Source organism: Sarcophilus harrisii, chromosome 5, assembly GCF_902635505.1.
Source record: "Sarcophilus harrisii chromosome 5, mSarHar1.11, whole genome shotgun sequence".
Classification (NCBI taxonomy): Eukaryota; Metazoa; Chordata; class Mammalia; order Dasyuromorphia; family Dasyuridae; genus Sarcophilus; species Sarcophilus harrisii.
This window is the reverse complement of record NC_045430.1, coordinates 198851051-198877203: the sequence shown is the minus strand read 5'-3', so window position 1 is coordinate 198877203 and position 26153 is coordinate 198851051. Positions and strand designations below refer to the sequence as shown.

Below are 26153 nucleotides of genomic sequence, written 5' to 3'. Positions count from 1 at the left end.
CAAATTCAGTGTTCTTTTTGCTGATTCGAATTCTGTTATTCTTTTCACTGCCTCCCAAAGAAGTACATTTTCCACTTAAGTAAAATAGTCCTTATTAATGCCAAGAACTTAGGAAAGCCTGATTACAGATAAATAAAAAGAAACAGAGCTGAAATTATTTTCATTTCTCAAAAGACATTTTTACATTGTTAGAAGAGTTTTCCTAACAATGTAAAAATGTCTTTTGAGAATATATCTATATGTGAAATGAGCAGGACCAGGAGATCATTATATACTTCAACAACAATACTATATGATGACCAGTTCTGATGGACCAGGCCATCCTCAGCAACGAGATCAACCAAATCATTTCTAATGGAGCAGTAATGAACTGAACCAGCTATGCCCAGAAAAAGAACTCTGGGAGATGACTAAAAACCATTACATTGAATTCCCAATCCCTATATTTATGTACACCTGCATTTTTGATTTCCTTCACAAGCTAATTATACAATATTTCAGAGTCTGATTCTTTTTGTACAGCAAAATAACATTTTGATCATGTATACTTATTGTGTATCTAATTTATATTTTAATATATTTAACATCTACTGGTCATCCTGCCATCTAGGGGAGGGGGTGGTGGGGTAAGAGGTGAAAAATTGGAACAAGAGGTTTGGCAATTGTTAATGCTGTAAAGTTACCCATGCATATATCCTGTAAATAAAAGGCTATTAAATAAAAAAAAAGAGAATATATCTATGTATATCTATGACTCAGAACTGCAGATAAACTTCTTAGTATTTTAAAGTACAATTAGTTCATAAGAAGAATGTATAGGGGAATAGAATGAAAGAAAATGGAACAATTAGTTCATAAGAAGAATGTATAGGGGAATAGAATGAAAGGAAGTATTTAGATTAGACCTAAGTAGGAATTTCTTGGCATTCAGGACTGTTAATCTGGGTTAGCAAATTATTAAACTAGAAGCAATCTGAAAGACCATCTCTTCTCACTGATTCATTAATACTCAGAATCCTAGAAAAGCTCTGAAAATTTCTGTGAAGATCTTAACAGCAAAATAAGCAGAGAAGGAAATAGCAAACCACTTCAACATCTTGGTTAAGAGAACCCCAAAAGGGGGGTGAAGAGACATAAAGGTGCCCAGGCAGTAGTGTTAGGGGCAAGGACGTAAGCATGAATAATAAAGCAAAAAATAATAAATGAATAATAAAGCAATAAATTCTCAAAGAATTTATGTTCTAGTGGGGAATCAAACAATATAAATACATACAGCAGAAATAGAAAATAAATACAAATATATACAAAATAGTTAAATTCCATTAGAAGGAGGCATTCTATAATACAAGGCACAAGCAGTTGGTAAGAGAGAAATCAGAAAAGGCTTCATTAGAGAAATTAATGCTTAAGCCACCTCTTAAAGGAAGAGAGGAATTCTGTGAGCTAGAGAAAATGCCTTCCAGGCCATGTACAATCAGTTCAAAAGTGCAAAGATGGGAGACAGAGTTATTTTTGAAGAAGAGAAAGGCTATTTTGATTGGATCAAAGAAATTCAGAGGGAGAGTATTGTCCTTGAAACTAGAGAAATGGACTGGGAAGATAGGGCTTTAAAAGATAAATAGAAAAGTTTATATATTTTATTTCAGAGGTAATACAAATCATTCAATGAGTTGAAGTTCATTGAGGTGGAGCATCTCAAGGTTACTTCTGTGCTGAAGGAAAATTACTTTGACAGCAGTGGGTAACATAGAGTGGAATGACAAGACTTTGAGGCACAAAGATCAATTTGGAGGCTGTTGTAATAATCCATGTGAGAGGTAATGAGGGCTTGTAACTAATGTGAATGGCAAGAAGATGGCAGACGGCTGTAAAGGCAGAAGTGTCAAGAATTGACAATTGATTAAATATATGGGTTAAGTGACAGTGATTATCTGGCTAATGGTGAGATTATGAACCTGAGATAATGGAGGATATTTCTGTCTTTGACAGAAACTTCGAAAGAAGAAAGGATTAAGAATTTATTTATCTGCAATCAGACTTTTCTATTTTCCTATCATTAATAAGGGTTGTTTTACTTAAGTGGAAAATGTTCTTCCTTGGGAGACATTAAAAATAATATAATGCATTCAATTTGTTATGTTGAGTTTAAGATGTTTTTTGGGTCATGCTTTTGAAAATATCCAGTAGGCTTTTGGCAATGTGTGACTGAAATGATATATGGATATGGGTGTAATCAGCATAGAAATGATGGTTAAACTCATGGGATGTGAGGGGGGAGAAGGTTTGGGAGGGGAGAGAGAGAGAGAGAGAGAGAGAGAGAGAGAAGAGAAGAGAAGAGAAGAGAAGAGCAAGGAGAAAGAGGGAGGGAAGGAAAGAGAGGGAGAAAGGGAAGGAAAGAGGAAGGAAGGGAGAGAGGGAGAGAGAGAGAAAGGGAAGGAGGACAAGGGAAAGGGGGAAGGGGAGAGGGAAGAGAGGGAGGGGACAGGGAAAGGAGAGGGAGAGGGAGACGAGAACGGGAAAGGGAGGAGAGGAGGAAGGGGAGAGGGAAGAAGAGAAAATGGGAAAGGGAGTAAAAGGAAAGGAAAGGGACAGAGAGCCTCGGGGAACACCTAAACTAAAGTTTGTTCAGTGATATGAATGATGAGGCGGTAAAGGACAATGAGAAGGAGCAGTCAGACAGGTAGTACGGAAACCAGAGAACCTGGGTGGAGAGAGCATTGAAGTAAAAAGTATGGTCAACAGCATAAAATGCAGAAGAGAGGGTTGAGAAGTTTGAAAACAGAAAAGACCCTCAGATTTGGCAACTTTGGAGAGAGCTGTTCCGGTTGCTGATGAGGTTGCCAGCCAGACTGCAAAGATTTGAGGGGAAAGAGGAAAGTTAACAATGAGAATCTGTCCCTTTGCTTAGGTTTAAGATGCAGCTGTTGTGGTAGGAAATCTGGTCCCGCAAGCCCCCAGCGCCCGCTTTTTACTCTCCCAGCCCGGAGGCACTGTTTTTTGACTGGAGCTTTCAACAAGTGGCTCTTCCAGAGAGGTCAGTTCGGGGGAAAGGAGCAAGAGTCCCAGGATGCACCGCGGGGGTCCAGCAACAGCTGCCGTGGGCAGTCGGACTCAAGTGGGGTCTGAGCCGGGTGCAGGTGCTGAGGGCTCAGGCGGAGTCGGAGCCTGGCCGAGCGGCGGCAGAGTTGGAGCCGGAGGCGGGGGGAAGGACTTTGCGAGAACAGTAGCAGCCCAGCCAGGGAGCCGGGGCGCGGGCCGGCCAACCTCTCAACTCCTCCTTGGGACCGGAACCGCCGCCAGCCTCCGGGGTTCGGGGCTCCCGGCCTTCTCGCCGACTGCATTGCAGGAGGGAGGAGGCAGCGTCGGCGGAGAAGGGTGCAGACTGTCCCATTCCCCTCCGCCCAGGCTTGGGGGGAAGGGAGCGGGGGCAGAAGCCGCTGCGTCCTCGGGCTCGGGAAGCCGACGGAAAATCATGGCCAAAGCGACTCCTGTTAAGGTGAGAGATCTCTCCCCGCAGCCCCCCCACCCCCACCCCCTCCCTCAGGATACGTACGCGCAGTGAGGAAGAGACCGGGGTCCAGGAGAGACCCCGGCTCTGGCTTTGCGCAGGTAGAAATGGGGAAAACTACAGATAGATCCCCGCATAGATGAATGAGGGAAGAAGCCCGCTGCGTTGGAGACCGAGAGAAAGGGCGATCCAAGGGCCGCTGCCTTGTCATAGTGTGTGGGTGCATCTTGACAGTCTGGGTAGCAGACGTGAAGCTTGTTCTGGCCCAAGCCATTATTCACGGTAGTAGCTGTGAAACTGAGGCCCAGAAGAGGTGAGCCCTCTTAGAGCTCAGAACCATGTCTCTCCGTGGGACGTCCCTTATACCGTCCTGCTCTGGTCTCAAGACCACCCACATGGCAGGGCCAAATTCTCCGCTGCAGGGAATGAGGATAAACATAACTAACTTAATTAAGTGCTTTACAATTTGCTATTTGCATATGTTATTCCATGAAGATTATTTTAAACAGAAATTCTGGTGGTGGGAGACTTGCAACTTATTATACCAGAGGTTTAACTGGAGGCAACTATTTGCCAGTTACTGTAACACCATGGATAAGAAAAATGCAAGCATCTTGCTGAACTACACAGATTGTTCGCTTAACAATGTTACCAATGAATCCTTCTTTCCTTTTTGACAGAATTCTATCTGTCCTACCAGCCTTCCCCCTTGCTCCCGTTTCACAAATGAGAAACTGGTTGAGATTTCCCTCTCTCCAGCCTCTGTTTTCATATCCCCAAAAGGCTGTTTTTGCTCTCTCTGTGTATGTGTTTAACCTAGGAAATTGGGATTAGTTTCACATTAGGCATGAAAGCATATTCCATTTCTTCTAAACTGGCGAATTCTTTTCTTGCTGATATAAATTGCATATTTCCCTTTTCTTTGGGTACAGATTAATGATGATTGGTCATATCTTTACAAGTGAGATGTTAGGCTTGTGTTACATATCAGAAGCATATTAATGAAACATAAGCAAGATTTTGAAACCAGACCTTTTTATTACAACTATGAACTTAGAACATAGTACAGTATGGTAGGCCTGTTGAGATCATTATACTTTTAATACTCTTATGCCAAGGTCTTAGACACTGAGGGCCTGTGTTTCTGTCAATCCTCCTGGGCCCTATTTTGGGCAACGTGACTCTGCTTTGCTATCAGTACTTGCTGCCAACATTTTGGTAACAGTTGGAAAAAAAGTACCAACATTTCTTGAAAGATGTATCCCCTAGGTGTTCTTCTAGAATACTTATGCCAAATAATGAAAACAAACACTGAGAAGTATGCATAAAATGTATCTTGAAAATATAGTACTTTATTTTAAAGGAAAGGCCTTAATAAATCATTTTAAAATATGACAGGCAAAGGAAGATGGAGCAGAGAATTCCCTTGGGCCTGAGTCAGTCATAAGCATTTATTTCATACCCATAGATATTTTACCACTTAGTGGTAAGACCCTGTTGAGAATCTGATGAGATAATTTTGTTTTTCTAATTCTCTTCTAAGGCGCTAAATAAATGCCAATAGATTTAATTTTTAGTCACTCTAATGGCCTTTTTGACTCTGCCTGGGTGTGTATGTGTGAGAGGTGGGAGATGGGGAAGCAGGTTGTAGGAAGGAAGGAGGGAAAGGAAGGGAGACAGGGAGAGAGAATGAGAACTTCTGATTTTTGTTGCTATTGGAAAAGATTCCCAGATGTCTTAGATGTATGTCCGTAAGTAATATCCTGGAATGGTGAAATCAAGACAACCTTTAAGATGCTAAAAATATACAGTGAGAAGAAACTGTTTTACTTTTTAACTGTAATACTCTTTTTCATGGAAGTGATCTTGATTGGTCTTTTTAAAATCTACCATGAAAAGAAGAGGTAGTTAGGTCATGCAGTGGTTAGAATGTTAAGTCTGGAGTCAGGAAGACCTAAGTTCAAATGTGGCCTAAATAAATCATTTCACCTTTGTTTGCTTTCTTTCCTTATCTGTAAGATGGGGATATTAATAGCATCTGCCTCTTCAGGGTATATGAGAATAAGATAATTATAAACCATTTAGCACATGCTATATGAATGTTAGTTATTATTATGTTTGTGATTTCAGGTGTCTGTGACATTTGATGATGTGGCTGTATATTTCTCGAAGCATGAATGGAAGAAACTGGAATGGTCCCAGAAAGAACTTTATAAGCACGTGATGAGGACTAATTATGAAACCTTGATCTCTTTGGGTAAGAAAGATTCATTACAAACTTTGAGGGTGACTCTTATGGAATCAAGTACTATGAGATAACTCATTTAGCAGACATTTTGAGTATTAACTTACGTGTAAAGCACTGTACTAGTTGTGGAATATACAAAAGGAATTAGCCATTATCCTTCCTCTCAAACAACTTCCAGTCTAAATAGGGAGACAATGTGTACACATACTGTGTTTCTAGTCAAACTGGAAATGCAGATCCACACATGGAAATGAAATATTTCTCTTGACAAGACTTTCTAAAAATGATGATAAAAATAAAACTTTATATTAATTCATAGTTTTCAATGGGATCTCACCTATACAATTTGATTATCACAGTAAGCTTGTCTATACTATATATACTATATACTATAAGCAATATATAGACAAATCCCAGTTCTAGATTTCAGGATACCATATTGCCTCCTATAGTCCAGTGACCACCAATTCTCACTAGATGGTATGACTTTTTTAGTTTTCCTTTTCCAATCTGTAGATGAGCTTTTCTTGACTTTTAAAATAAAATAAATCATATTTTTAAATTTAATTTAAAATTTTTAATTTTGGCATATGTAAAAATCAGCTGTTTTATGGCTGTTTTGACTTTGGAATTTGATTAGAGACTGTATTCCTCTTTTCACACATCTTTATAATTTTATATAACTTATTTTAACCTATTCTAGATATTAAGTCTTTCAAAAAGTATTTAAATAAAAAAATTAGGATTTTTTATTTAAGAATTCATTTCTTTTATCCACTCACAGATTTGATAAGGGTGGGTACACAGCAACCTCAGGTTATCTGATTCCTAACCCAATACACTCTCTACTATAACATATTATTCTATTAATCTGCAGGAATAGCCTTTTTTCTTTTTTTTAACTAATACTTTTAATGTTGGCTGCTTTATATTCTAGATTGAGATCAAGTAAAAATCTAGATATTTTCCCCTTGTTTTTCTTGAGAATCTAGAATCTTTTTGCTCTTTCACATGAATTTTGTTATTGTTATGTTGTTTTATAAACTAATACCTGGTAATTTGAGGTAACAAGAAATCTATAAATTTATTTGGATAATACCATTATTTGTATTATATTGATATGGTCCAACTATGACCAATATCTCTTTCCTAATGAAATCTTCCTTTATATATGTCAAGTGTTTGTTTATTGCAAGTATAGTTGCATTTATATAAGTTCAGAGTGTGTTCTAATACATTAACTCCCAGATATTTTATAGTTATTTTCAAGTTGATTCCTCTTTCTATCATTCCTTATTTTTGTTAGGAAATGTTAATGATTTTTTTCAGTTTATGTTGTACTTTGTTTCTTTATCAAAACTATTATGGAAGAAAAACACTGTATATTGCATTTTAGTCAAATCTCTCAGAGATTTTTTGCTGACATTTTCTCATTTATCCAACAAAAAAGTCTTTTAAATCTACTTTTTTATCCAGATCAAAGGATACTTCTTTTGAAAACGGTTTAACCTAATCATTTCTAGCATATAAATTCCATTTGTTTAAGAATTTACAAGTTTCATGATGATAGTGAATGTATATAAAACACTGAATTTTTTTGTCCAAGAATAGTATTCAAATGGTACATCAAATATGCTATTTTTTAGCCCAAATAATTCTTGAAGCTTTTTTGTTATTCTGACACTTCTGTTAGGATACTTTCCCAGTATTTTTGTCTAGAATCAGGGATCCTCAAGCTACGCCAGATGGGACAGCTGAGGATGATTATCCCCCTCACCCAGGGCTATGAAGTTTCTTCATTTAAAGGCCCACAAAACAAAGTTTTTGTTTTTACTATAGTCTGGCCCAACAACAGTCTGAGGAACAGTGAACTGCCCCCCTATTTAAAAAGTTTGAGGACCCCTGGACTACTCTAGATGGTCTTCTAGCCATGACTGATCCAAAGCTAAATACCACTGTATCAAGAATTGAAATTCAGGGTAACTACAAAAGAAAAGCACTATATCTTGTGTTTTGGTCAGGTTTTTTTAAAGATAAATTTTACTAATATATAAATAGTTTGTTGGGAGAAAGAATTTCTGACAAAATCTCCCTTACTAACTGGGAAAGCCTTCTGGGCCTAAAAACAGTGTCCAATTCACATTTTCTGGAAACCATGAAGTAAAAAATGTAGAATTATAGTGCTGGCACATAGTAGGTACTTAATAAATGTTTATTGATGGATTGATTGAAATTCCAGAGCAATGAAAAAACAAAACATAATTTGTTATGTTTTTATGATGATTTGTCAAAGGAAAATGTTAAAAAAAGAAAGTGTGACATACTTTAGGAGAGATTTGTCTTCTTAAAAAGCTAAAGATGGCTCCTTTTAACTTTTGTCTACATTAATCAAGAAGAACATCACTTTTTTTTTTTTTTTGATTTGGTCCATTATAAATTGAAGGAAATTTTCTTATTTATAACACATTTGAAGCCTTAATTGTGTAAGTTTACCTGTTAGTAATCGTCTCAATTAGTTTCTTCACAGATTCCTTTTTTCTCCTATGTCAATCATTGTCTAGTCTGTAGGTAGAGATAATTTTGTCTCTATTTCCCAAGTTTTATTTCTCTCTCTCTTATCTTATTGATGTAATGAATATTTCTAGAGCCATTTCAAGTAAGAGCAGGAAGAGGAGATCCCCATATTATCCCTATAATTCTTAGGAAATATTTCTATTGTTTTTCTGTTGCAAAAAATAGTAATTCTTGCTCTTAGAAACATACTTTTAATCGTATTAAAGAAAAGTCCTTTCATATCAATGCATTTTAGACTAATTTTACATAAATATTGTATTTTATTGCATACTTTTTCTTCATCATATAGTACTAATGCAATTATCTAAGACAATAAATTTCAGATTTTTCATTGCTCTACATTGCTAGAGGGCATTTCTACAACAGTATTATACTAATTATACTAATTCTTTCCTGATTGATTGTATTGTTTTCCCAATATTGGGTCATCTTTGAATGCCAGGCATTAATCAAACTTGATAGGGAATAATTATTCAACTGTGTTGCTGTAGTCTCTGCTTAGATTTTATGTAAAACTTCCAAATTAGTCAACAGTTTAAAGGATAATGGTTATAGAACTGGAAGGGACCCAAGAGGTCATTTAGTCCAGTCTTGTCAACATGTGACACCTGAAACACTGAAGTATGAAATACTCTAGAATTCATTTCCTTAAAATGTAATTGAGAAATGTTTAGCAAAATATCTAAAATTTGCAATAGAATATAGATAATATTAATATTCAGTTTTCTGAAGAGGTAGCCATAAGGATCTTTACAAATTGTTTAGTGGCCTCTAATTTCCATTTGAGTTTGACACCATTGACTTAGTTTGTTTTTATCTCTTTCTCTGCTAGATTGTTCACTGGTTTGGGTATTGGACTGCATTTATTTCTTAAAGGAATTTGGGTAGTTTGATTTATTTTTCAATTATTGAGAATAGTTTTTTTTTTAAATTTAGTAATAAAGCTATTAACAATTCTTTAAGCTCCAAATGTCATTTAGAAATCTTTAACTGGATATCTATTAGACATCTTAACAGGTCCAAAATAGAACTTTTTTTTTCTCCTAAACCCTTACTCCTCCCCACTTCCCAACTTCCCTATCACTATTAACTATTATCATTTATTAACAATTAAGTATTCTTTAAATATTTGATGGAATTTTCATTGTATTTATCTGTTCCCTTAAATATTGTTAGTCTAGGGGAAATTCATATATATGTATTTATCTATCCATCTGTGTATATATTATATATGCATATATATATATATACATATACATATATGTTTCAGCTCTGTTCCTGAATGCTGTCCTTTAATTTGAAAAGATTATGGCAAGCAATTTATTCAAGGCTTGACTCTCTTCTCAACAAATGCCAATTCCACACATAATAAATAGTAACTAAACCTACTTATCCCAATAAACAGCAAAACAGAAATAAGAGAAAATATGCATTTGAGAATATTTAAGACAATATAGAGTGAATGAGCTCTCCCATTGGAATAAAGACAGTTCATCTCAACCAGGAGGAAAAGTCTTAAATTTCATATAAGGGGAAATTCCCCAAAGTCTGTAATGTAGTGAGCTGGAGATAAGGACATGACCAGGGCTTTCTGCTTCTCTACACACAGTTTCTTCTCAAAGTTTTTCAATCCCTTCAGTGACCTGAAGAATCTTGGATGTAATGTCTTTTGAAACTGGAAGCTAAATCAGGCTCTCTTTTCTCTCTTTTTCTTTCAACTTTATGGTCTCATTCAGGGAAGGAACCTTCACTTATTAATCTGAACCATTACAGAGAGTCTTGTGCAAATAGTCTTTAATCCATGGATTAATTCATTAATCCTAATTCATGATTAGGATTATTAATTAATAATTATTTCATTATTCATTAATGAATTCATTAATAAATTGCAGATAATCTAAAGAAGCTACATATGATCTTAGTTGAAGGAAACTGATGATATTTAGCCAAGTGATGTCTTTGGGGATATAGTGATCTTATAGTTATTTGAAATGTTATGTGGAAGAGTACAACATTAGATTTCTTCTGCGTTTCAACTAGGAGCAGTGATTCAAAGTTGCAGAGGCAGAGTTTGCTTTGATATAAAGAGTAATTTCTTGTTTGATTTTTCTTAAAGTGGAAAGGGTCACCCAGAAAGGGAGATTTCCCTCACTAGAGGGCTTCAAGTAAAGGATGAATGACTTCCAGCCTTTGGGAGTGTTTTAAGAAGCTTGAGTCTATCCGGGTTCTCAGATTCTGTAATCGTATTCATCCTTCTAAAACCATTTAAAATTTCCTGTCTTCTAGGAAATCTTCCCTGTTTTTCTGAATTGAAAATAATTTCACTTTCCTAAGTATTCTGATAACACTCGGTTTGTACTCTTAGGTCATTAATAAGGTGGTTAATTTCAACCACAGAAACTTGTGAAAACTGATTAATAAAGTGTTTTGACCTACTACAATGAAGGAAGGGAACAGAAAAGGGGGTGGAGTGGAAGAGAGACACAGCTTTTCACAGTATTATTATAATAATCTGGACACAAGTTTTAGCTTTCCTTTTAGATCAGGAGTTCTTAGTTTGGAGACTACTAATTTGGTTTTAAAAAATATTTTGATGACTTTATTTAAATACACTTGACTTTTTTGAAATTCTATTTTTAAAATTTTATTTTAGCCATTTAAAGTCATGATTCTAAGAAAATCTCCATGAACTTCACCAGAATGTGGATTTAAAGGTCATTTAGTCCAATGCCCTTGTTTAAAAAAAATTTTTTATTATAGCTTTTTATTTACAAAACATATGCATGAGTAATATTTCAACAGTGACCCTTGCAAAACCATCTGTTCCAAATTTTTCCTTCCTTCCCTCTACCCCCTCCCCTCAATCACAGGTATTCCAATACATGTTACAATATATGTTAAATCCACTATATGTATACATAGCCATATAATTATCTTGCTGCAAAAGAAAAATCGGATCTAGAAAGAAAAAAAAACCCTGAGAAGGAAAACAAAAATGCAAGTAAACAACAACAGAAAGAGTGAAAATGCTATGTTGTGGTCCACACTCAGTTCCTACAGTCCTCTCCCTGGGTGTAGATGGTTCTCTTCATTGCTGAACAATTGGAACTAGTCTGAATAAATTCATTATTGAAGAGAGCCACATCCATCAGAATTGATCATTGTATAATCTTGCTGTTGTACAATGATCTCCTGGCCCTGCTCATTTCACTCAGCATCAATTCATGTAAGTCTCTCCAGGCCTCTCTGAAATCATCCTGTTGGTCATTTCTTACAGAACAATAATATTCCCTAACATTCATATACAATAATTTATTCAACCATTCTCCAGTTAATGGGCATTCACTCAGTTTCCAGTTTCTAGCCACTACCAAGAGGGCTGCCACAAACATTTTGGCACATACAGATCCCTTTCCCTTCTTTATGATCTCTTTGGGATATAAGCCCAGTAGTAACACTGCTGGATCAAAGGATATGCACAGTTTGATAACTTTTTGAGCATAGTTCCAAATTGCTCTCCAGAATGGCTGGATCCGTTCACAATTCCACCAACAATGTATTAGTGTCCCTGTTTTCCCACATCCCCTCCAACATTTGTCATTATCTTTTCCTGTCATCTTAGCCACTCTGTGAGGTATGTAGTGGTATCTCAAAGTTTTCTTAATTTCCAATGCTCTCATTTTGTACATGAGGAAACCCTGTCCCTGGAAGGTTTAAAGTGCCCTTCTTAAGGACACACAAGTAGTAAGATTCTAAAAAATCTTAGAGATCATTCAGTCCAATTCTGAATTTAGAGAAAAGGAAATCCAGGCTCAGAGAGAAGAAATAACTGGACCGATGTAGCTCTGATGTAGTGTCAGAGCAAAGGCTTGGTTCTGTATTCTTTGTCCAGAGCTCCTGCTGCTGCACCCTTTCAGCCTAGAAGGCTTGTTTTGTTTTCCTAGAAGCAATTCACTCATATTGACATTGCCTTGTAAATCAGATCTCTGGGAAAGAAATTGTCACTATGAAGTTAAAATTAATTTCAATATTGGGCCACTAGATGGCATCTTTTCACAGCTTGACCAACAGCAGCTCATAAATACTGCATGAATAAATATCAATGAGAACATAAAAAAAAATTTTTTTAAACCAAAACACTAGCACTATATGCTATAAAGAATATGTGAACTGAAGTGACTGCTCCCTACTTTTGAAGATGTTTTCTTCAGTGGATTTTTTTTTTTTTTTTTTTTTTGCATTTGGCCAATTGTAGTTTTTAAGGAATTGACTTTCTTTTCCAAGCTGTTGACTTTTACATACCTCTCATTTCCTTTCTCATTTTTTTCTTCTACCTTTCTTATTTGTCTTTTGAAGTCTTTTATGAGCACTTTTAAGAAACCTCTTGGGTTTGAGACCAATTCATGTTACTCTTTGAGATTTCCTCTATGGACATTTTGTCCTCTTCTTGAGTTGGTGTTTTGGTCTTCCCTGTCACCATAGTATGACTGCTCCCTTAGAGAAAAATATAATTGGGCTTATACTTAGAAAATTTTAGAGAAAAGAAATTAACTCTGAAATAAATGATTTTTTTTGTTTGAATTCTAAGTTAGATCAATGAAGTCAAATATCTTTTGTATCTAAAAGAAAAAGAAGAGCATTATGATCCTTAGGATTCACCTCTGTCTGAAGGGAAAACCTCTTTAGATTCAAGAGGGAAATGTTTATCATACAGTTCAATGAAGATTTATTGATGCTATTTTTGTCATCCTGACCATTGCAGAAACTGACATTCTCCCTGATGGGAAGAAATAACTAATGACATTATAGCCTTTTAGTTCCTGCATCTGTCTCAGAACTGGGTGCCAGGAGCAGTCAGTTATTGCATAATGTTATGCTCACTACAAAAAAAAGTCCAAATTTCTCTTCCATGTAAAATCTGATTTGTAATGAAGGAAAGCAAGGTCTTTATCACTCATCTTTCATGGATAACTGTGAGTTCTCTGACAGAGTAAACCTATATGAGGATAGATGGCAGGACTAAGCTGATAGAAAAATGACGATAGCTTTATATTCCTATTATCCTTAAAATCTGAGGAAACTAAATATTTCTTAGGGATAGGAACATGTTCCTCAGACATTAGATGGCACCACACACTCAAATCCCTACTTGATTTCTAAAAGTTCCTTTGTCCTATATTCATATCTTAGAACTCAGAATATATTTTCCTACATAAATAATGTTTTCAGGGGTGGAGTCAAGATGGCAGAGAAAAGGTAGGGACTTGCTTCAGTTTTCCCAAAAACCTCACCAATCAATGCCATAAGACAGTTCCTGGGGCAGCAGAACCCACAAAGGGACAGGGTAAACAGGAACAGGCCTTGGGAGCTACTAAACATATTTCCATATTTATCATGCTGCACAAATTAGATCAAAAAGCAAAAACCCCCCTCCAAAAAAAAAAAACAAACAAACAAGTAAACAAACAATAGCAGCAACAAAGGTGAAAATACTGTGCTGTAATCCACATTCAGTCTCCATAGTTCTCTCTTTCCATCACAAGCCTATTGGAATTACTTTAAATCACCTCATTGTTGAAAAGAGCCAAGTCCATCACAATTGGTCATCACATAATCTTGTTGCTGTGTACAATGTTCTCTTGGTTCTATTCGTTTTACTTAGTATCAGTTCACATAAGTCTTTCCAGACTAAGAAAAGAATTCCTTAAAAATTAGAATTGAATAAATGGAAGCCAATGACTTGATGGGAAGTATAAGAAACAATAAAAGAAAACCAAAAGACTAATTTTAAAAAGAAAACAATGTGAAATATCTCATAGGCAAAAAAACAATTGACCTGGAAAAGAGATCCAGGAGATATAATTTTTAAATGACTGGACTATCTGAAAATCATGATCAAAAAAAGAACTCAGAAATCATCTTTCAAGAGATTATCAAGGAAAACTGCCCCTGATATTCTAGAACCAGAACATAAAATAGAAATTGAAAGAATCAATCAGTTCTTAAAAGAGATCAGAAAATGAAATTCCAGAGCTCCCAGGACAAGGAGAAAATATTGCAAATAGCCAGAAAGAAACAATTCAAGTGTTGTGGAGCCATAGTCAGGATGACCCAGGATTTAGCAGCTTCTACATTAAAGGATTAGAGGGCTTGGAATATGATATTCCAGAGTGTAAAATAAGTAAGATTACAAACAAGAATCATCTTCGCAGCAAAATAGTATAATCCTTCAGGGGAGGGAATAAATATTAAATGAACTAGAGGAATTTCAAGCATTCTTGATGAAAATATGAGAGTTGAATATGAAACTTGACTTTCAAATACAGGACTCAATAGAAGCATACAAAGATAAACAGGAAAGGAAAATCATAAGAGGCTTAATAAGGTCAAATAGTTTACATTCCTAAATGAAAAGATGATACTTGTAACTCATAAGAACTTTTTCATTATTAGGGCAGAGGACACAAATGTGAGTTGAATAGAAAGGGGTGATATCTAAAAAAATATGAGAGGAATGTATGGGGAAAAAGGGAACATGAGAGATAGAATGGGGTAACATATCCTACATAAAAGAAGCAAGAAAAAGCTTTGGAAATGGGAGGGAGTAAGTGAACCTTACTCTTATCAGAATTGATTCAAAGAGGAAATAACATACATACTCAAATGGGTATAGAAATCTATCTTAACTACAGGAAAGTAGGAGGGGAAGGGGAAAAGAGAATGGGGGTGGTGATAGATGAGAGGGAAGATTGATGGAAGAGGTTGTCAGAAGCAAAATACTTGTGAGGAGGGACAGAGTGAAAGAAAAGAGAAAATAGGATGGGGGAATAGTATAGAGAGAAATACATTTAACAATTGTAACTGAAAAAAACTTGAATTGTTTCACTAATAAAGGTCTTATTTCTCAAGCATAGTCAAATTTATAAAAATAAGAGCCATTTGGCAATTGATAAATGATTAAAAGATGTGAATAATTTTCATATGAAGCTATCTGTAGTCATATGAAAATGCAAATTAAAACAATTCTGAGCTACTATCTCACGCCTATTTGATTGGCTAATAGGATAGAAAAAGAAGATGACAAATGTTAGAGGGGATATGGGAAAAATGAGACATTAATGCATTGTTGGTGGAATTCTGTAGCACAATTTGGAACTAAATCCAAAGGACCATAAAACCATTCATACCCTTTGACCTAGTAATACCACTACTAGGTCTGTATCCTAAAAGAGATAAAAAATAAAAAGGAAAAGGACCTTATATACAGAAAGATTTGTAGCAGCTCTTTTCTGTTGGCAAACAATTGGAAATTGAGGGGATGCTCATAAGTTGGGAAATGACTGAATAAATTGTGGTAGGTGATTATGATGGAATACTATTGTGCTATAAGAAATGATAATCAGGATGCTCTCAGAAAAACCTGGAAGGTTTTTACATAAGTTAATGCAAAAGGAAAAGTAATGTACAAAATAACAGCAATATTACTAAGATGATCAGCTGTGAATGACTCGGTTATTCTTAAAAATAAAATGATCCAAGAGAGCTCTTAAGGACTTACAATGAAAAATGTTATCCATTCCCAGTCAAAAAACTGATGGTGTCTGAATACAGATTGAAACACTTTTTTCACCCTTCATTATTTTTTTCTACTTATAAATTCTTAAATCTACTATACCATTTATAGTTGACACTTAAGGTTGAAATTATCATAATCATCTATTATTAGTTGTACCATTCAACTAAAATCTAAATAACTTTTTACACAGTTGATTCATTGGAGGTAGGCTCCTGAATCCAAACTAACAGGGTACCATTAGTGTGTGTGGTTCACTTCATTAGGGGATTACCCCAGAAAATTTTTTGAAAAAGTTTATAAGGCAGACATTTATTGAATTCTCAATCATGTAGGACATTATTTTGATTAAGCAAACTAAAATTAAAACAACTAAACTTTAGTTTTGAAATTTAACTTTAAAAATATAAATTTCACAAAGGGTTTTTTTTTTAAATTATCAAATTCTTACTCTTACCCTGATAACCTTTTAGCTAACAAAAATGTCTTTCTACCTGGAATTTATATCCTTATCCCCTATTTGACAAAGAGAGCCAGGAGTGGAATTTAAGGACATAGGACCAAAGGTGTAAACTTTTCAAATTTTAGGCTTCTTCCGCATTACTCATCTGTACTAACTGAAGCCTTAGAGTGAAGTCTCATGAATTGAATCATGGGAAACTAAGTGAACAAAACAGTCAAAGTGGGGGAAATGTCTAGTCAATTTTTTTCCTGGCCTAACTGCAACCACATGAAGTGCCTGGGCAGGAGTAGGGATGCTTTTAGGGATCTAAAAAGGGGTACAAATCTCCCTCCAGATCCAGATCTTGTTCCTGACTCAGAACCTGAACTTCACCAAGTAGAAACAGCACCAAAGAAGGAGAAGCAGTGATGTTCAGAGTCTGGAAAACAATTATCAAAAGGGCTCCAGACCTGCAAGATGAACAAGTCATTGGATATGTTTCCTTCTTCCTTCCATACCGGAGAACCTTACAGAAATGGAGGAGTAGGAATAAGTGGGAAGTGGAGAAGGAAGTAGGAATAGCAGTTAATGGTGATTGCTGCAACCATCCAAAAGCCCTCAGAGACTTTGAGTACTTTTCCATCTTTTAGAAGGTTCCAGGTCCAGAGCATAATGGTGAGAGGGCTGCTGGCACATTTGGATGTGGCTTTGGTACATTTAATACATCCCACATATAAGTCTGTATAAGGGACATCTTGGGCAGGAATGTTTGGGCTAGAACTAATGATATCGTTATCTCTTCATTTATAACTTCTCTCCTTGGGGAATTTTATTATGATTGAGATTTAAGGACTTTCTCCTTAAAGTCCTTAAGGACTCCTTCATTCTGTATTATGTGATGTATATATATGTATATATATCACATAATATATATATATATATACACATATATATCACATATATACATATCACATATATACACGCACATATGTATGTATATATATGTATTTAGATTTTTATATGTACATTTTCTCTCATTTCCATTTATTGCTAACAATTTAGATAGATGAGTTTCTTTGCTAAAACAAGCCAAAACAAAACAAACGTCTATCTTGATTTTGTATGTATTTATTCTCATACTTCCCAAGGTTGTCCATTTTTTCTACATCTTTTCCTATTGTAATAATAATATTAGCTAGCATTTAGACATCACTTCACCTTATTTCATTTTATCCCCTTATCAACCCTTAGAGGTGTCTACTATTATTATCCTTGTCTTACAGATTAGAAAATTAAAGCAGGAATAAGATAAATGATGTAAGTATATAAGGCTGGATTTGAGGTCTTTCTGATTCTAGGAATAGTACTTTACTGTATCACAGAAATGTTGTTTTTGTGAAATTGTCTTTGAGTCCTTACAAAATGTAATATCTACCTTTTTGTTTTCTGCCTAGATTATACTATTCCCAAACCAGACTTGATATCCCATATTGAACAAGGAAGGGAGCCAATTTTCAAGAATAAAGCAAATTTGAAGACAAGTGGGAGAACAATCCAATCTGGCACTGATGAACTGCGTAACTGCAACAACATTCAGGAACAGCAATCTGGTAATGATCAGCTACATAACTCCAACAGCACTGAGGAAGAGCAGCCTATCCTTGGTAAATGGGAAGGGATTAAGACTTTGTGGCAAAAGATTAAAAAAGAAAAAGAAAGAAAACATTTTAGCAAAACTAAAACTAAACAAGATCTTAAAGAAAGTATGAGAGTATTTTTAATGTTCCATAGTGTTTGCCTTGAAGAGGAGGGACATTTTCTCTATATTTCATTATTAAGCCTGGTCATGCTAAATGCAATGTTCAATTTCAGGGTTGTTTGTTTTTGTTTTTTCTTTCCATTTACCTTGTTATTTTATTTGTTGTTTTCCTGGTTCTTTTTAAGTACTCCCATCCATGCTCCATTGTATTTTCCACATCTTTCATTTCTTACCGCACTATAGTATTCATGTACAACAGCTGGTTTAGCTGTTTCCCCAGTTGATAGGCTTTTTTTTTTAAGTTCTTTACTATTCGATTCAACTCAATAAATACTTATTAAATGCCTACTATGTGTTGAGCACTGTGCTAAGCACTAAGGCTACAGATAAGAAAAAGACAGCCCTCAAGAAGCTGACAATCTAATGGGAAAGACAGTACACAAAAGAAAGCTGGAAAGTATTGGGAAGGAGGGAAAGAGATGCATGGGTACCAGGAGTACCCAGGATCGGGGCTTCTTGTCCTGTGGAGTTGAAACAAAACAGAACTGAACATAGAAAATAAACACAAAAATATAAATTAGAAGAAATGCTACTTTGAATATTTTGATGAATATAGGAGCTTTCTTTTTGTCTCTGACTTCCATAGGACCTTTGTCTATCAGTGTATTAGTGTTCTCTTCCCTTGGTAGACCATCTAAATATGATCTTTTTTTTTTTTCTCCTTTTTCAAGTGAAATCTCAGAATAGTTTTGCTTTTTATTTTAGTATTAGTAACTTGGAACAATCTTTAATTTTCACTTCTTTTTAGAACTGTTTGTTTATATCCTTTGACAATTCATAGTCTTATATGTTTATGTTAATTCTGCTTGTATTTTGAATTTTAGATCCTTATCAAAAGGATCTGATACAGAGATAATTCACCAATAACAAGCAATGATAGGACATGACCTAGGAAAGGGAATCAACCATAGGAGCTCCAGTGGCGCAATTAGTTACTGAGTGGTACTTATATAGGAAATCAACCATAATTAGACTCAAATTTCTCTTCTTCAAGAACTATAATCTTGAGGAGGTGAAATTAAGATGGAGGAATACAGGCAACAACTTTGTTAAATTTTTAACAACATTCCCCTCTAAACAACTTTAAAATAATTTATCAAATCAAATTAATAACTTCAACAAAGTTGAAGAATGTAAGAGAAACCCATAAATCAACATTTCTGTATATTACCAACAAAGCCCAGCTGCAAGATATAGAGAAATTTCAGTTTAAAATAATTGCAGACAATATGAAATACTTGGGAATCTACCTGTCAAGACAAGCCCAGGAACTATATGGACACAATTGTAAAATACTTTTCATAAATATAGTCAGATCTATACAATTGGAGAAAAAGTAATTGTTCATAGGTAGAACAAGCCAATATAATAAAAAATGGAGGTGGACAACATATTTCATGATAAGTCCTTTGGAATTGTCTTGCTGAGATTATTATATTGCCCAGAATAGCTAAGGCATTCACAATTGATCATTGTGCAATGTTACTATTACTGTAAATTATGTTTTCTAGTTCTGCTCATTATTGTTCCTTTTTTTTTTTCTTATCTCCTCCAATATTTGTCATTTTCCTTTTCTGTCATGTTAGCTAATGTGATAGGAGTGAGGTGGTACCATTTTAATTTGTGTTTCTCTAAGCAATAGTAATTTGGACATATTTCTTCATATGACTTTAGGTAGCTTTAATTTCTTCATCTGCAAACTGAATATGTCTTTTGACCATTTGTCAATTGGGAGATGGCTTACATTCTTATAAATTTGATTCTGTCTTCTCTGTATTCGAGAAATTAGAACTTTATCAGAGAAACTTGCTATAAAATTCCTCCCTAATCTTCCCCCCTCCTAGTTTTAGGCTTTTCATCTTGGTTATATTTGTGCAAAATCTCTAAAATTTGATATAATTTAACCATTTTACATTCACAAATTCTTTCCTAATCCATAAAATAGTCTATTCCCTAATTTATTTATGTATTACCCTTTATGTCTAAATCATGTAGCCATTTTGACCTTATCTCAATATATGATAGAGGATGTTAATCTATATCTAGTTTTTGCTAAACTTTCTAGTTTTCCCAACAATTTTTGTCAAATAATGAGTTTTTATCCCCAAATTTTGGATCTTTGGGTTTATCAAACACTAAATTGCTCTGGTCATATACTACTATTTATTATGTACCTAGTCTATTCCATTGATTCAACATTCTATTTCCTAATCATTAGATTGTTTTGATGATAACTACTTTGTAATATAATTTGAAATCTGGAACTGTTTTCCTTAATGTTTTTTCACTGATTCCCTTGATATTCTTAAACTTTTATTCTTCCAGATAATTTATTAATTTTTCTAACTCTATAAAATAATTTTTAGTAATTTGATTGGTAAAATAAATTACTAAGTAAGTAAATTAATTTAGGTCAAATTTTTATTTTTTATTATATTGGCTTGACCTACCCATGAACAATAACTTTCTTCATTTTTTTAGATCTTTCTTCATTTTTTTTAATAATTATGTTACATAACTGCTGGGTTTCTCTTGTCAGGTAGACTCCTAAGTATTTCATATTGTCTGCAATTATTTTAAATGAAATTTCTCTTTCTGTCTCTTGCTGTTGGACTTTGTTGATAATATATAGAAATGCTGATTTTTGTGGGTTTATTTTAGATCCTTCAACTTTGCAGAAGTTGTTAATTTGATTTGAGGAATTATTTTGAAGTTGTTTGGAAAGAAATGTTGTAAGAATTTGACTGGGTTACTATCTATGTTCCTCCATCTTGGTTTCAGTTCCTCAAGACTATAATTCTTGAAGAAGAGACATTTGAGTCTAGCTGTGGTTGGTTTCTTTTCCTAGGCTATGTTCTACTTTTTGCTTGCAGTTGGTGAATTATTCTGGATTAAGCCAAAGACAGAACAGTCTTGGTTTAGTACATCTTGGGGAATAAACACTAATGTAGTCCTCTAGTCCTCTCATTTCTCTCTTTTAAGTTGTTTTTAGTATGGAAATAAAGAAGATCATATCTGTATGCTTGCTTATCCAAATAGTACAATGAAAGAGCTCTTTAAGAAATAGAGCTAAGTTCACACCTGAGACTTCCCTTTATGCAGCATAGAAACATAATTTGCTCTTTCTGAATGTTTCTATTTTCATTTATTATGTATTTGTGTAAAATCCCCCCAGAAAGCTTTTTCTGAACCCAGTGGTAGAAATGGGCAATGAATGTAATAATCTGATTTCTATGTTATATTTTACAAGACTAAGAAAATTTGTGTTGATATGTTTTCTGAAGTTTCTGTTACAACCTGTGGTCCAAACACTGAATTCATCTGTGAACTCAAGTAATTGGGTTTCATGGTGTTGGATACAGGGAGATTTCACATCTTTGCTCTTGGTGACTTAGTTCATAACTATATTGTTTTCATTCAGTCTAAGTTCTCCACATTCTATTATGTTATGTATGTTCATGAAAGAACTTTGCAAAGCAAAATTATAGCTTTAGGAAAGATAGCCCAGGTTAGAGTTGGATTCTCATTTTTAGTTTCTCATAAGTTTCTCATAGGTTCCTTAGCTCCTTTATAAATCAGACATGAATAATAATTGGATTGTTGCTCTTTATTTCAGGAAACCAGAGAAAAGCAAAGGAACGCCATTTTGGTGGTCCTAAAAACCAAAACTCATCTGGATCTTCATCATTAAAAGATAGAAATGTTTTCTGCAGACCTAACCAAAGAAACACCTTGAGAAACTTTTCCTCCCAAAACGCAGAGCCTTCAATACCAGAACCTAACCGCACTAAGGGATCCACTGAGAGGTTGGAAGACTCCCAGGGGAATGTCAGTTGCCAGGAAGCCCCCTCCGGACATAGATTCTATCCCTGCCATGTGTGTGGGAAAAGCTTCCAGTTCAAAAGTCACTTGGTAAAACACCAAAGGAGCCATTTAGATAATCAATGCAAGTGCCCAAAGTGCAAGGAAAAATTTGGCAAGCAATCTGACTGTAGACAGAAAGGAAAGAATAAAAAAAAGAGAAGGAACAGAAAAAGAATCTATGAGTGCAGTGAGTGTGGTAAGAGCTATTGCTTGAAGAGAAACCTGAATGCCCATCAGCGTAAACACAATAGGGAGGATTTCTTTCAGGGATCTAAAAGGAATAAGAACTTTACACAGAAGGTCAACCTAAAGAGGTCTGACCGCACACTCAGCAGGAGGAATGTCTTCACTTGTAGGGAGTGTGGGAAAAGCTTCTGCCAGGAGTCTTATCTGCGAACCCATCTAAGCCTGCATAAGGAGGAAAAGCTGTTTATCTGTGGTGAGTGTAACAAGTGCTTTTCTTATCAGTACAAGTTCATTGAACACATAAGGGTTCATACTGGGGAGAAGCCCTTTCAGTGTACCAACTGTGGAAAGAGCTTCCGCCTAAAGGTTAATCTGAAGATCCACATGAGCCTGCATAATGGGGTTGATCCTTACCGCTGCAGTGAGTGTAAAAAGACCTTTGCTCACAAGTCAAGCTTGGTTAGACATGTCAGAAGACTTCATAAACTAGACAGGCCTTTTAAGTGTCCTGAGTGCGACAAGACCTTCAAAAGGAAGACGACCATGAAACTCCATTATAGCCTGCACAAAGGGGAAAAGCCATTCCCTTGCACAAAGTGTGACAAGTGCTTCAGCCAACAAATTAAACTCACGGAACACCTGAGAGTCCACACTGGGGAGAAACCTTACCAGTGTCCTGACTGTGGCAAAAAATTTCGCCTGAGGAGAAGTATGGTGGCCCATCAGAGTGAACACAATGGCATGAAGTCCTTCATCTGTGGGGAGTGTGGCAAGAGATTCCTCATGCAATACATGCTCACAGAACACTTCAGGGTCCACAGCGGAGAGAAGCCCTTCCAGTGTGGTGAATGTGGTAAGAATTTTACCAGAAGAACTAACTTGAATGCCCACATGCGTATCCATACTGGACAAAAGCCCTTCTCCTGTAGCCAGTGTGGCAAATGTTTCCCCCATCATTCTAAGCTCGCTCAGCACCTTCAAGTTCACAACAAGGAAAAAACTTTCCAGTGTCCTGAATGTAATAAAAGTTTTCGCCAGAACAGAAGTCTGAAGGCCCACATGAGCCATCACAGTGGGGAGAAGCCTTTCACTTGTAAAGAGTGTAGCAAAAGCTTTGCCTTGCAGCATGTCTTCAATGAACACGTCCGGGTTCATAGTGGGGAAAAGCCCTTTCAGTGTCCTGAATGTAACAAGTGTTTCTATAGGAAGACTACCATGAAGGTCCATCAGAGCAGACATCAACAGAAGAAATCATACCCATGTTCCAAGTGTGATAAATGTTTTTCCCAGCGTTGTGAACTCACTGAACATGCTAAATCTCACCAAAAAAAGGAGGCCTTCCAGTGTTCTGAATGTGACAAGAGCTTTTCTCAGGAAAAATCTTTGAAGGTCCATGAAAGTCTGCACAAAGGAGAGAATACACTTTCCTGTGATGAATGTGGTAAAAATTTCACCCGCAAGTGTGAACTAAGTAGACACATCAAGATCCACACTAGGAAGGAGTCTTTCCAGTGTCCTGACTGTAAAAAGAGCTTTGTCCATAAGTCATCCTTGAGGGCTCACCACCACGTACATAAGAAGGAAAGACCATTCTTGTGTTCTGATTGTGGCAAGAGCTTTGCTTATGTGGGTGCATTCAATACCCACACTGCAGCCCATGCTAAGGAGAGAGCCAAGAGTTCTAGGTCAGAGAAGAATTCCAGGTCAGAAGTGATACCCAATAGTGCCAGCTCTTTGGAGCAGTAATCAGATGGGTGGATAGTTCAGAAGAAATAGAAGACTGATTAGATTTAAAAAATCTGAGAGACCGTAAAGTACCTTCCTTCTAAAGCCTTACATTGAAGCCTCTCTTTGCCCCTTCCTAACAATAATTTTTCATTTGAGTTCACATTGCTCTTATTGATTCCTTTAGTGCCTTCTAAAGGTGTGAACAATCCTTTACCCATTTGATCCTTCTTTCTTTCTCTCCTCTAGGAATTTCATAATCTTATACACATCTTATATACTAAAAAAAAGACCATGAATGAGGACATATGAAGGGGTTGAAACTGTCCCTTAGGATGATGCAGTCTCAATTTCCCTTTTTCTAGAATTCTTTGATTAAATTTAGCAGGATCTTTCCTATAAATTAATAATTGTTTAATAGGGAACAGATTCCTGAAAGAAAGTTCTATTTGTTATTTTTTAAAAAAGTAATGACATCATCTTAGATTTTAGAATAATTATCCTCTTAAGTCTTAATCATTCCCTTCAGAGTTGTATTAAATCTTTCTACCAGGAAATGACATTGTTGGTGACAAACAGGCTTTACATTTAATCCCAGTTTACTTCCACAGGTATTTATCACTTCTGAAAAATCTGTTAGGATCACTAAAGAAAATGCCAGATGAAAAAAAAAAATCAGTAAAACCTTAGCCACTTTTTGTTCCTTTATGGAGGCCAACATTAGTGCTTTTGAATACCTTGTGGCATAAACTACCATAGCATGAGTTGTTATTTTAATGGTAAATGGGCTTAAGGAACACACCTACTTAGACCTATGTACTCCATAGAAAAATTTTCTTAAGAATGGGCAAATAAATAAAGCTTTACTTTGGTGTTCATTTTTGAACATTCTCAAAAGACTGAGAACTTTGTCACCTGCTGTATTTTCTTAGGTCAGAAGAAATTTAGAAACTGCCTTTTGATTTTTAATAGCTGGATGATTTACCAATATGTATATTTAATATATATATATATTTATATATAGGTGCATTGTGCATATACAAAGATCCTGATACAGATGTAGATTTATTTTGATAGATAGATATATTTCTACATATAGTAAACGATGACTAATTCAACAATCCTTTCATGTGTTACACACATACACACATACATGTGTTTCTGGAGTTTCCCTATAATACTTAGGATCACAAAGTTTGAAAAATTTTCATAACCTGCTGCTTTCTAATTATTTGCTCTTTTGAAGCCCACAGTTACCGATAAAGCTAACTTGAGATTGTTGATCAAGATTATACATTACTTTTCCTTATAAATTTCTTGAAATTTGGCCTCTGCTTTTTATTTCTAAAGGGATAAATCTCTTCCCTCTCCTCCCCTCCCCCCCGCCATATTTTAAAACACAGTTGAACAGAACTATTTTAAAATTAGGATTTTAATAGTGGTAAAAAGAAAAAAATATAGATAAAAGATGTAAGAATTTCATTGGAAATATAAAAAAAGTTTGTTTGGACCAAACTAGAAATAGCTTATAAAGTCTTCAATCAGCAAATATTTATTGAATTTCCATTATGTACAAAGGACCTTCCTCCATCCCCCGTTAGCTTTTGGTTATAGCCGCTGATGTGTTCTATAGTAGGAATTTAATTGCCTTAGTATTATTATGCAAATAATTTTGACCTTGAGAATCTTAGAAAGGGGCCTCCAGTCTCCAGGATTACTGGACCACAGTTTGAAAACCATTGCTTTAGATGATCTTTTAAGTTCCCTTCCTAGTTCTAAATCTGTGATCCTATAATTATGCCTTTGAGGATTTTTTTTTTAATCCAAAGTGACAATCATTATCTTAGAAAGGACAATAAAAATAGACTTGGTGAAGAGAAAGACACTATTTTATGCTCAAAGGCATTATAGTACTTGTGAGCATTTTTTAAGACAATCAAATGAATTATAAGACCTAAATAGAAAGACAGTAATTATTGAGGCCATTCAAATTTAAGTAATTCTTTTAAAGAAATAAAGAAATTATAAATATGAACAAATGTTTTCTTTCAAAATCTAGAAATAACAGGTGTTTGGAGATTAGTGAATGGTAATCTCAAGGAGTATACCTGTTTTTAGGATATAATCTGCAATACTCTGCAAAAATTGATCATGTTATGATCATGATTGGCATGAGGAATTTATAAATAAATGCAAGGAAAACCAAGTGGATGA

The 26153-nt window shown here is 35.2% G+C and overlaps 1 protein-coding gene across 2 annotated transcripts; it reads left to right on the top strand.

Moving 5' to 3' along the window:
• Window positions 1–1667: 1667 nt before the first annotated feature.
• LOC100928217 (zinc finger protein 425) lies at window positions 1668–26153 on the top strand. Of its 2 annotated transcripts, XM_023504945.2 has the most exons (5): window positions 1668–1817; window positions 2909–3496; window positions 5639–5765; window positions 17800–18009; window positions 21781–26153. In XM_023504945.2, the coding sequence occupies exons 2-5, from the start codon at window positions 3068–3070 to the stop codon at window positions 23958–23960; spliced, it is 2946 nt and encodes a 981-aa protein (XP_023360713.2). In that variant the 5' UTR covers window positions 1668–1817; window positions 2909–3067; the 3' UTR covers window positions 23961–26153. The 2 variants fall into 2 exon arrangements, with proteins under 2 accessions (XP_023360713.2, XP_031795189.1); XM_031939329.1 differs by lacking the exon at window positions 1668–1817 and having other exon boundaries at window positions 2543–3496; window positions 17800–17955.

Bases quoted from the DNA above. Each gene is read 5' to 3' on its own strand.
- LOC100928217 (XM_023504945.2), top strand. From the start codon at position 3,068: ATGCACCGCGGGGGTCCAGCAACAGCTGCCGTGGGCAGTCGGACTCAA. The intron at 3,497-5,638 runs GTGAGAGATCTC...TTGTGATTTCAG, and splicing joins CCAAAGCGACTCCTGTTAAG to GTGTCTGTGACATTTGATGA. The intron at 18,010-21,780 runs GTAAATGGGAAG...TCTTTATTTCAG, and splicing joins GGAAGAGCAGCCTATCCTTG to GAAACCAGAGAAAAGCAAAG.